Source organism: Danio rerio, chromosome 8 (genome assembly GCF_052040795.2).
Source record: "Danio rerio strain M-AB ecotype USA chromosome 8, GRCz13ab, whole genome shotgun sequence".
Classification (NCBI taxonomy): domain Eukaryota; kingdom Metazoa; phylum Chordata; class Actinopteri; order Cypriniformes; family Danionidae; genus Danio; species Danio rerio.
In genome coordinates, this window is record NC_141028.1 from 33506949 (window position 1) to 33519338 (window position 12390).

General features: G+C 33.7%; 1 protein-coding gene across 2 annotated transcripts; it reads right to left on the reverse strand.

Annotated features, from left to right (window-relative positions):
• Positions 1 to 1905: 1905 nt before the first annotated feature.
• creb3l3l (cAMP responsive element binding protein 3-like 3 like) lies at positions 1906 to 11503 on the reverse strand. Of its 2 annotated transcripts, none has more exons than XM_087263086.1 (10): positions 11435 to 11503; positions 10723 to 10945; positions 8663 to 9002; positions 8486 to 8586; positions 6463 to 6555; positions 6251 to 6357; positions 5813 to 5881; positions 5578 to 5662; positions 5331 to 5421; positions 1906 to 3304 (listed from the first exon to the last, which is right to left on the reverse strand). In XM_087263086.1, exons 2-10 carry the CDS (start codon positions 10852 to 10854, stop codon positions 2916 to 2918), a joined length of 1407 nt encoding a protein of 468 aa, XP_087119212.1. In that variant the 5' UTR covers positions 10855 to 10945; positions 11435 to 11503; the 3' UTR covers positions 1906 to 2915.
• Positions 11504 to 12390: the final 887 nt, after the last annotated feature.

The window sequence follows — 12390 nt, forward strand, 5'->3', positions numbered from 1 at the left end:
ACTATTGCCAAAATTGTATGTTTTTGCAAAACTCAACTCTTTTTTTTTTCAAATGCTTGGAAACAATACAAACAAGTCAAAGATACTATGTTCATTGAACTAAGATCATCTTTTCAATATAACATAATTAAACATCAAATTGATCCCTTTTCAAAATCCAACTCAAACATTACATTTGAAATAAATGTGTATTCATTTACTTAACATGATGTTACTATCAACTGATACAAGCACTCAGAATGATAAATAGCTGTTGCATTATTCTTGATGTGTGGAAACTGATGTACAATATTACATATTTAGATGATGAAAATTTCAGGATAGATCAAATGACATCAGTTACCTCAGAAGATGACCCAACTGGACTACATTATCTATAGATTTCATTTTTATTCATCCTTATTCCATATTTAGGGTTTCTTTGTTCCATCCGTGTACCACTTTTACAGACAATGTTTTTGTATATGACATTACTGTACTGTATGTAAGAAAGCCCAATCACAGCAGACCAATGTCAGGCCTGGGTTCACATTAACAGAAGGTTCTTTCCAAGATTTTTGATTAATGAAAATATGACTGTGATGTAGAGGGGAACCTGTAACCAAATCCACAAGACCAGACTAATGATAACACAGATCCCAAAACAGAAATCTGATGCAAATTACCTATGTGACATAATAGTTCATATAAATTGTACATATATAAAATACGCCACACATGTCAAAATATTGTCCATATGGCTGTATAAGCGCGCGCGCACACACACACACACACACACACACACACACGCACGCACGCACGCACGCAGACACGCACGCACGCACGCACGCACACACGTGGTTAAAAAAAAGTACTAGTTCAGCGTGTCCACTGTCTGTACTGTTCCCTCTACACATTTATAAACCATAATAAAACCTGTATCATATATTTTATACATCAATATTTAGTGATTGTTAAAGATTGTTTAATAAAACTATGTGCATTTTGTGTGCTGGTTATCTAAAGTTGTGTTCCTGTAGTATTTGTATGATAAAACGATTATGTGAACCAATGATCCTTCAAATCCAGGAGTTCCTAAAGGAAATGAATGCAGTTTGCAGAGTTTTAAACAATGGAGAGCATGTGTTAAAAGTGGTGAGTGTTTAGAGTTGTGTCTAGATTTTTGAGAATTGACATCAGGGTTGTAAAATTTGTGGCAAAATAATTGAAAAAAAAACTGTAATAGATAAAGACACCTTTTTATATTTTGGTAAGTAAACAATATGTTTTACTTCATGTATGAACTACAGTAATGACGTCATGTGTTTTTGCGATTTGCGTGCGTGCTAGAGGGTATCAAAATAGCTCATATTTACATTTCTGTTTTGTTAGCGCATTTGCATAGAAGTCAGACATGTTAATTTCTGCTTTAAAAGCATGGCTTCATTTTTGTAAATTTGCATTTCTTTGGAGCAGCAAAAATAGGATGTGTCTGACTGAGACATGCTTGGATATGTAGCCTACATAACATCGACCTGGTTTTGATGCAAGACAATTTCTTAGAATCCCAGTTGTTTTGACATGAGTCGTAACAATTTCTAGTTTCGTTTAATTTAACCAAATATATAGTATCAATTTCTGACAGAAAATATCACGTTTTTATCTAAAAAAAAAAAAAAAAAAAAAAACTATTTTGGAGAGTAAGACCCCCCCCCAAAAAAAAAAAAAAAAAAAAAACTGGAGTAGCCTTGTTTTAGCCAAGACGACTGTTTAGACGTCCTTTAAACATATATTAGACATCTTTTAAAAACAACAAAAAAATGCTTGCTAGGTCCTGAAAAGCGCTATGAAAATGTAAGGAATTATTATTATTTCTTTTTATATTTTAATAGATACATTTATACATTTTAACAGATAAATGACAACTTTTTTATATAGTAAACTGGTCATTTTTAATGAATAGCATGATCATGACATAAATGAACGGTTTATGAACATTCCAAGATACATCAGTGCATCATATGACCGAAGACTAAAAATAAATCATAAAAAAATGAAATAACATAAAAGTCTCATCAGACAAAATATCAACACCAATAAAATGACATAAAATGCATCACTGACACAGCAGATCATGACATTTGCTTCATAAGTATATACATATGTAGACATAAACATTCTATTATTATTGCATGGATATGTGCAACACTATCCCCCCTCTGAAAAGTACATTTAAAGCTTGATTTACAGCATTTTAACAGAAAGGGTTCTTCTAATCACAAATAATGCACAAGCAGAAAACAAACATTACAAGTCCCTTTTCTAAATACGCTCTTAAATCACTAAGATTGATCTCTATTTTTTTCAGTAGTGGAATCTCTTTTAAGCATACGGTTCCCTTTAAAAAAAAGGGGAAAATAATCATTTGCTAGATGCCCCAAAATAGTAATACAGACATATGAATACATTTCCAGAATTTACAAAATCTCAACGTGGACGCAATGCAGAATAAAACTCCTTCACGTTTCCTTTTTAAGAAGACTCATCATTTGTGTACATAAAACGGACAATAATATCCAATAATAATCAAATGACTAGGTATCAAAAAGTGCTATTATAGCATGACAGCAGATAAAAATAAAGGAAAATGGTCAGACTGCGATGCTACAATGAAGAAAAATGGCTATACTTGATCTTTCATCTAAAACAATGCACACTTAAAAAAGTGAACAGGCGGATAAACTGGTTACATCTAAGAAAACGATTCAACTTAATTTATTATTACAAATTAAGTTGAAAAAGTGTAATCTATTAAGTTAAAAAAGAGGTAAATATTTATTTCAACTAAATTTAAAGCATTTTTACCCAGTTATATTTTTTCTAATTCGACCCAACAGTTCACTTTTTGAAGCGCATGTTTTGTTTTAGACATGTTACTACATTTCATCAGATCGGTGTTGTTGTATTATGACTGAGGTGGGTTTCTGCTCCATCCAGCTCTCCTTGGATTTGCTCTGGCCATCATAGATGACCGGTGGTGCACCAGAGTTCCTGTGAGATTCGGACAGAGTGGCGTCTGCTTTGAGATCTGACTGTGGCGGAGCGGGGAAGTCGGAGGAGGAGTTGCTGTTGACTCCAGACTCAGAGTCGGACTGCTCCAGCCGCTGGTAATCTGGTGTGTGGTTCTGACCGGCCGACAGAAGAGCCTGGTTATTCTCAATTGTGGCCACCAGAAGTACATCCTGATCCACCACTTCTTTTGCAGAGGTCGATATGATGTTGTCCTTTTTAATAGCTGGGTAAGATCGCAGGGCTCGGGACATTCCTAGAAGGCAATGGAAAAGAATATTATTTAGTGATGTCAGAAATGTAAGTACTCAAGTAGAACACTGATGCTACTGTACAACATTAATACACCAGTTTTTTTTTTTTTTTGTATAATAAAGCTTTTGAGTTTAATAATTAAAGTAACTTTTATCTCTTTTTAAAAACTTTTTTTGCTCGTGGGTTTCTAAAAAAAAATAATAATAATTGTGATTTAAGTGACAGTTTATTTGCTTGGTTTTTGTCTTATTTAGTCAAGGGCCGGCAAAAGTTTCTGAAGGTATGAAAGGCTAAATGCGGGAATCCTAAAGGTAATTTCAATACCTTTTAGAAGACCTAAAAATATTTTCAGATCTCATTGCCACTTCAAGTTTTAATAGTTATCAAACCTTTAACTTAATAAACAGTTGTTAATAAACTGTTGTAGTTTATCAATCTAGCACAACCATGCAACAGAACTCAGATAAGCTCGGAAGAAACAAAGCTTGAAAGAATAAAATACGCGGTTGTTTTCAGCAACAGGCTTCAGCATCTGTTTAAACTTGTCATTCTACAAAAAGGAGTAAGCGTACATTTTGTTATCTGTTTTGCTCTATAGTTTCGCTACACGTGGAGAGCATCACATCATCTTTGTCGCAAATTGCATCACCCGGACAGAGGAGCTTGGCCGGATGCGCCACAGTCCGAACCAATCATGTGAATCGAGCACGCCATTATTAATATTAGGCGGAAAATAAATATACATAATTTTTTGAAGTAAATGCTTGAACAAAATTTAAGACCTCGTAAAAATGTGATAAGGACTTTTTTAATACCTTTTAAGGGCCTTAATTTTCTCATAATTGATTTATCATCTTTTAATACTTTTTAGGACCCTGCGGACACCTTGTATGATAACCTTGGGTGACAATATCACGATTTCACAGTATTGTGATTCCTGCTCTAAAATAAATTATTTTTAAAATGTCTCTATTGAACACAATATATTTGATTTTAGAAAACATTTATAATATTTTGGAACAGTAAACATGTCTTCTGCTTCTTAGTTTCAAAAACACAGATTTCTTTTCAACACATAAAACAAACACATTAACCTTTACATGTATCATAGGAATGGTATAACGGAACATTTTTGTGGTTTGAAAAGCCTTGACTTCTCCAAATCGCAGTTAACCTTGAAACCGGGTTATCATCCCATGCCTAGTCTCATTATTCTGTTAATTGACTTAATCATTGTATTTAATAAACATTTTAAATGGTAATTTTTACTAACTTGAAAGTAGTCTGTTTTGTAATTTATAATTATAAGAACTATTTATAGAAATTATTTCTGAAAATCCAAATTAGTTCATTAAAGCTCATTAGCTTATTATAAAATTAATGAATTTGGTATCAAAATAACAACGTATATATAAATGCGATGAACATACATATATTTATGTGTGTGTGTGTGTGTGTGTGTGTGTGTGTGTGTGTGTGTGTGTGTGTGTGTGTGTGTGTGTGTAAATCTTTAAAATGACAGTTAATTTGTATTTTTTTGTATAATTCAAGTTTATTTCTATAGCACTTTTACAAAGTAGACTGTGTCAAAGCAGCTTAACATAGAAGTTCTAGTAGAGTAAAACTATCAGTCCAATTTTCAAATTTGAAGGTTAGTTTAGTTCAGTTCAGTTCAGTGTGGTTTTATTTCACTGCTGAAAGTCCAAACACTGAAGAGCGAATCCAGCTATAAGCAGCTCAACAAGTTTATATATATATATATATATATATATATATATATATATATATATATATATATATATATATATATATATATATATATATATATATATATATATATATATATATATATATATATATCTTATATATATATAAGTTAACATATAGCATATAGTTTGTAAATATGCCTGACAAGATTTATTTTGTACAAAAGCTATTGTTACACTGAACAACTTCTATTTAACTGCAAGTCAAAAGAGCAGAACAACAAGCTTGACAACATTCCTTACTGTAACAAATCAGCTCACCTGTGGATGACGCATACAGGTCTTTCTGATCGCTGCTGCCAAACGGATTGACTGAAGGGAAAATAATGAGGCAGAAAGAAAGCAGGAACACCTGGAAATTGACGACAGAGAAGATCCAGAAACATATTGCATGTTATTGAATAAATGTAAAACAGAAACAAACAAAAAAATGACATGCAGGTGAAAGTTCAAACTTATACACCATACTTTAGATTAGATTAAAATAACACAGGGGCAAAATACTTACCATAATACAAGTGCTAGTCGTGGTGGTTTTCATTGTGGACATTTTTACCATAGCCTGCAGTTTTCTTAGCTGTTCAATTAGGGACCTGAAGACACAAAAACGTGTATTTATACACATTTTAATGATTTGATAATTAAACTGATAATTTGATTCTTAATTTCATTTCTAACCGGGACTCCTGGTCCTCCATATATTATAACCTTCAGGACAAAAGAAAAAATAGAAATACACTTACATGTTCTGTTTGTGCAGCATCTCAACTTTCTTTTGTAATTCCTGGTTGTGAGCAGTGCAGACAGCAACCCTATAGACATACAGAATATTTGCTTGAATATCTTAAAAAATAATTTATTAAAATACCCCAAAATTACCACGCTGTTCTAAAGTGAGGACTTTTTTGGTTAGGAAGAATAAATTATAAAATAGATTAAAAGTGACAATAAACCCTTCTTTCTTTTGAATAGTAGCATGACATGTGGTACTTTTGGTAAAAAAAAAAAGTCATTTAAAAAGATTTAATACAAAAAAAAGCATTTTAATGTGCTCTATTTATTTACAATTCTTCCAATTTTATATACTGAATAAATTAATAATCAGGATCAACTGAACACAAGACCTTTATAGTTAACTAGTTATGTGCTGCTTGTATTTTGAGAGATATCTCCACACTGACCTGTTCTCTAGGCCGTCAACATAAACTTTCTTCTTCTTGCGACTCTCTTGAGCAGATTGTTTGTTCCGGATCTTTCTCCTCACTCTCTTCAGGGTCCGTTCCTCTGCCTTAAGAAAAAATTTAACATTTAACACTGTCGTATTGCATTTAAATGAGCAATTCATGAAAACTTCTATACGAAACCTTAATAAATCAGAAACCCCTTCTGTTACCTTTGTAAGAGGCATGTGAGATGGAATAGTTGCACCTTCTTTCGCCAAAAGTCTCTTTTCCTCATCAGTCAAAACAATCTCTTTGAACTGGAACTGCAGATAAAAGAGGCACATTATACTGTAACAAAATGCTGTCCAATTATTCTTTTTCAGACATTACTTTATTTATAGTATATAACATGGCTTTATGTGAATAAAGATACATAATGTTTCAGATGTTTTAAGTAAAGATACATGGACATATTAGGGCTTTAGGGTAGTATTACGATCTAGCACCCTGGCCCAGTTGCCTGACAACTCATTTCCACCCAGACTATATTCCTAGTTGCGTCGCACAGTTACTAGAAAATATGAAGTGACTTAATGTGGCATTCAACTAATCAACAAACTGGAGGATGAAGATGGCTAAGGTTGCTCGGTTTTCATTGTGTTTCATGACAATGGAAAAGGACTGCAAAAGTTATGTAACTGAAACTGAAAAAAAAGACTAAATCACCTGTGACAACTTGTAGGCCTGCATAAAATTGAGGATGAGAAAACATAGCCACAAAGGAAAGCCCCAGCCCCAACAAAAATGTCGCAAAACAATTTTTAAATGTAATCAGTGGTGCTTTGAACACTCTGCAATACATCTTCTGACGCATGTCTTGCAAATATGGCAGCTGGGAATTCCATTCTTTTTGTTCTTTCTGAAGAATTCTGGGCCAAAATAGGCTCAATGTTACAGTCACTGGCCTTGTCGTTCATAATAAAAGAGAACAGACTTTTCTTGTACTCACTGTGTGAACTGTCTCTTTAATAATGTGAGCTTTATGGACATGTTGTTGCTGACTGGACTTACATTTTTTTAAAACTCACCTAACGAGAACACTGTTGCACCGTTTGAGCATGAACAAGCCCCAGCTTTGTGTACATCGACAACCTTTACCACTATAAAATAATGTACAGGGGTTTCATGTGTATGTATGGGAATGTATTCCCTCAGTCAGTGTACACTAAATGCACTGTTGCTCCTACCAGGCTGGATTAGACTCTGCTCTGATGTAGGAGCCAACTTTGTTCCTCCAATAACTTAATTCAGTCCCAGTTCATGCAGTGTGAACCAAACAAAAATGGGTACTTCCACCATTATTAGTTCAAGGAACTGTGAAAAAGTTCCACTGGTGCAAATCCCCTATTTAGAGTCAGTCGTTCAGAAATTTTGTCTTAATTTCTACACAAACAAGCAGTTTTGTAAAAGATATGCATAATGCCAGCCTATGATCTTAACTGGCTGCTTGTAAACAACTCTTGACCTGAGAAATACAGTAGTTGGGTTAAGTAGCAGACACTGTTCTGCACTGCAAAATCAAATGCACATTGAATGCACAAGGAGTAACATTGTTACTCTTCATATCTGTTTATAAGCCCTGAAAAGGCCTCTAGAGCTGAAATTAGATATGGTAATGAGCATATGGTTTCCAACATGTACCATGCCCCAATTACAATGAATAATTTTTTTTTTTTGCAGTGAGGGGGACCATTTTAAAATGTTTTTCTATTGGCAGCATGCAGTTAGAGTGCTGTTTATGTGCCCCAGAATATGTCTCATACTCTTACTGTGCCTTCAGTTAAAAACAAAAATCAGCTCTATGTGAAAAAAGCACCCGATGCCATGTGCTCCAGCATCAAAACAGTTGATAGTGGTTGCCTTGCAACGTAAAAAGCGCAGCACACTGCTCTTCTCGAAAGTCAACAAAAAGGATTTATGGTGCATCCAGTGTGTTCAGAACTAAAAAGTCTGCTTGTTGTGATCGGCTCCTAAATGTTAGATCAATGACGACAGACTAGGCCATCTGACCAATCAGAGCAGGCTCTCAAAAAGGCTGCATTTAGAATGAGCAGATACTTAATTGAATCCTTTCAGACACTGTGTAAAAAGTGCTAATGCTGCAATGGATATTATGTGGTAACTAAATGAATGTAAACCATTCATAGGAGTAAAACAGAGCAACTGGGGCTCTTTAAGTTATTGAAAATGTACCTGGCTGTCCAGTTTGCTGCTCTGCATGGAGTCCTCAATGGTAAGTGAACATGGCAGCTCAGGAGAGAAGTCATCATCTTCCATACTAGCATCCAAATCATCTGACAGGAAGAAAACATAGCTTAGGATGGGACACATTTGAATAAATCAACAAATCACACCAAAACATTTCCTTACCAACATCTATGAAGACATCTGACTCAGGATTTTCGGAGCGGACACTCAGCAGGGTGTTGGTGTCTTGTGGGAGGGTGTAGCAGTGGTCAGTCTGCACCACCTGGGCCTCGTAGCTCTCCGTCACACACTCTGAGTACAGCAGCGGCTCCTGGCCTGGACTGGGCACGGTGTCGGTCTCGCTGCCATCATGTGGACTCTGGCAGTGTGGTGGAGTGGTGTCCTCTGAGATCCCGCTGTCACTGCCGTGAGGAGACTGAGACATGCAGTTGACCATCACACCGTCATCTTCCTCACCCAGGAGACTGCTGAGAAAGTCCTCTGTGTCCATTCCACTCAGCATCTGCAATAAAGCATTTGTTTCTATAATCTATCCATCTGTATGCACTAACATTATTTCTATTCATTTTTATACAATGACAATAAAGTATAAAACTGTAATTATATATTTTTATGACATCTATCTACATGTACATACGCAATATTGCTATATTTATAATCAATTAGTTTTATTATTATTCATTCATTCCTTTATTTTCTTTTCGGCTTAGTCCCTTTTATAATATGGGGTCGCCACAGCGGAATGAACCGCCAACTTATCCAGCATATGTTTTACGCAGCGGATGCTCATCCAGCTGCAACCTATCACTGGGAAACATCCATACACATTCACACACACTCATAAACTACGTTCAATTTTAGCACAGCCAATTCACCTGTACCGCATGTCTTTGGACTTGTGGGGGAAACCGGAGCATCCGGAAGAAACCCACAGCAACACGGGGAGAACATGCAAACTCCACACAGAAATGCCAACTAACCCAGCCTAGGCTTGAACCAGCAACCTTTTTTCTGTAAGGCAAATATGCCCACTGCGCCACCATGTCGCCTTTATTACTATTATATAAAATTAATGCAATACAGATATTGCTTTTGTAATAATTATTAAGAAAATCTATAGGAATTATTTATCTAGTCCACTTTTAAATTACTATATGGACAACATTTTTACTTTTTATTATTATTATTATATAATTTAGTAAAGTAAATTAGGTTAAAAAGAAACATATTTTTGTTTATATTATTTTATAAATGATATTATTATTATTATGGGGCATTCATATAGCATACATATAGTGTATTAAAACTAAACGCCATCTGAAATTTTCCTCTAAAATGGGCATTTTTATCAATCTCCTGCAAGTATGTTCAGTAATATCACTCTTATGGCATAGAATAAGTCCTGTTTCTGATCTTTAAAGTGAAATATCTCAACATAAACAAAGGAGGGTAAGAGAAATGTTCATTTTTGATGGAAATTTCAGACAGCAAGTTTTTGCATCTGAACTGAAACCACTGAAGGGGTGGTTTGTTTTTCTCAAAATGTGGAACTTTTTTTTTGTTTTGTTTTTTACAGTTATTCGCCTCATTTTCTATTAGTTAAAATAGCTAAAATAGCTAAGCATCATTTATTACTGGATTAGCATGTCGGGTGGTCATAACCACACTTTTTGATCTACCAAAGCATTTGCTAAAGATTTAGAATAAAGGAATATGAAAAAAATATGTATTTATATGTGTCATTTTCATCAAATATCATTAAGAAAAAAGAGATCTGTTAAAGTTTTAAGGCTAAGTATTGTCATTTAATAACAAACTGGCCAGCACATTTAACTTTCCTCAGTCAGAAAGATGATTTCATCAGATTATTCTGTTTTAAAGCCTTCGTTGATGAGTTATTTTCACAATTTATGATGGCAGAGCAGTCAAAATAGTACAAATGCGCTCATGTAGGGACAAATTCAGGACCTTTGTCAGTGGGGAGTGGGTCCTTTCAAATCACCCGAACCCCCCTCCGGCTACGGGCTTGTTAAATCCATTCTATTCAGCAATTGCAACAATATGAGCATTTGCAAAACAATCATGCTATCTACTGTATCTTACAAACATGCCAATAAATAATATTTGTATGGTAATACATTTAAATGACCATTTTGTTATTTACATTACACATGATAACAGAAGTATTTAGATCACTTGAAGAGCGAGTTAACGTTACGTACATCTTGCTCTGAAAAAAAATCATCCAGGAAATTATTCCCCTCTTTGAGGAACAGATCGCCGGATCCCGGTTCACCGTCCGGGAAGATCAGACCGAGAAGGTCTGCGTTTTCCATCTCCTCGCTTACCGACATCTGAAAGACATTTGCAGAAGTGGAGAAATTTCAGCAGATCCGCAGTGACGCTGCGCACTGACAGCTCGATCACCTCCAGACCCCGCCCACTCTTCACGTGACCAACATTTGGTGGAAACACAACAACACACAAACCAACAACTTTATATCAAAGCCGCAAACATGAAACGGGTATGCTGTGTGTGATAAATATGTAGTTTCAATTGTATCAAAAAAATACGAAAGCAGTAATAAATATCTTGAGTTAATTAATGATTGTATAGCCTAAAACAGATACTAATGCAACGACCATATGATTTGCAACTGATTTGGTTGTCCTTTATGTTCAATATAGCGACGCAAAATGGACATGTTTATTCAAAAAAATAACAACAGCAATAGTAGTAAACTACAGAATAATGGTTGTGGTAAATGTTAAATGATAAAGAGAATATAAGGTAATGCAGTTTCTGGTAAAGCATGTGACAGGTCTGGTATTTGACAGCTTTACTGTGACCGAATTGTAAGTGATAATGACATTTGCTAAGACGCAAAGTCGCCCTCACAGACGAATCTAAAAAGGTTTTAAATAAGCTCTTACCTCTGCTGATCTTGTACCGAAACAAGATACGTTGACATATACAACAAATAGGAAGTGCCTTCTCTCTTTGTCTTGAACGCCAGCAGTTCCTGATGAAATCACCCTCCAACAAGGCAAAAATTGCGTCATCACGTAAGGGTGCGTCTGTATCGGCACGTCTTCTGCGAGATTGATCCTGGGAGTTGTAGTGAAGTACAGTAAGTCACGCCTCGACTAAGCTATTTATGAAAGATTTGTGATGTTGAAATGTGATTCAAGATCAAATACTGAAGTACTGGTTAACTTAAAATTATTTGTTTAATTACATATGAGGTGTACATTTTAAAATATGCATCTGCTTGAGTATAAATGTGTATATTACAAAAAGTTTTTTTTTATTTGTGCACACATATGCATATTGTGTAACTGTTTTATTCACAATTATAATTTTTAGAATGGTTTAATAATATAATATTGCAAATATATATATATATATATATATATATATATATATATATATATATATATATATATATATATATATATATATATATATATTTATATATATATATATATATATATATATATATATATATATATATATATATATATATATATATATATATATATAAAGCAAAACAAATTATTTAAACAAATCGCTTAACAAAATGTTTTTCAGTGTTCGTGGTCATATTTTGTTAATTATTCAAATTATCTTAAGTTTTATCTGTACAACATTAAAATGCATAAAACAAAAAATACAATAATAAAACATTTTCCAACAATTGATGTTTAAAAATTACATTATTTTTTATTTGAGAAGTCTTAATATAATATAAAATAATATAATATAATATAATATAATATAATATAATATAATATAATATAATATAATATAATATAATATAAAATAATATAATATAATATAATATAATATACATTTTTTAAATAATATATTACAAACATGTTTAAACAGT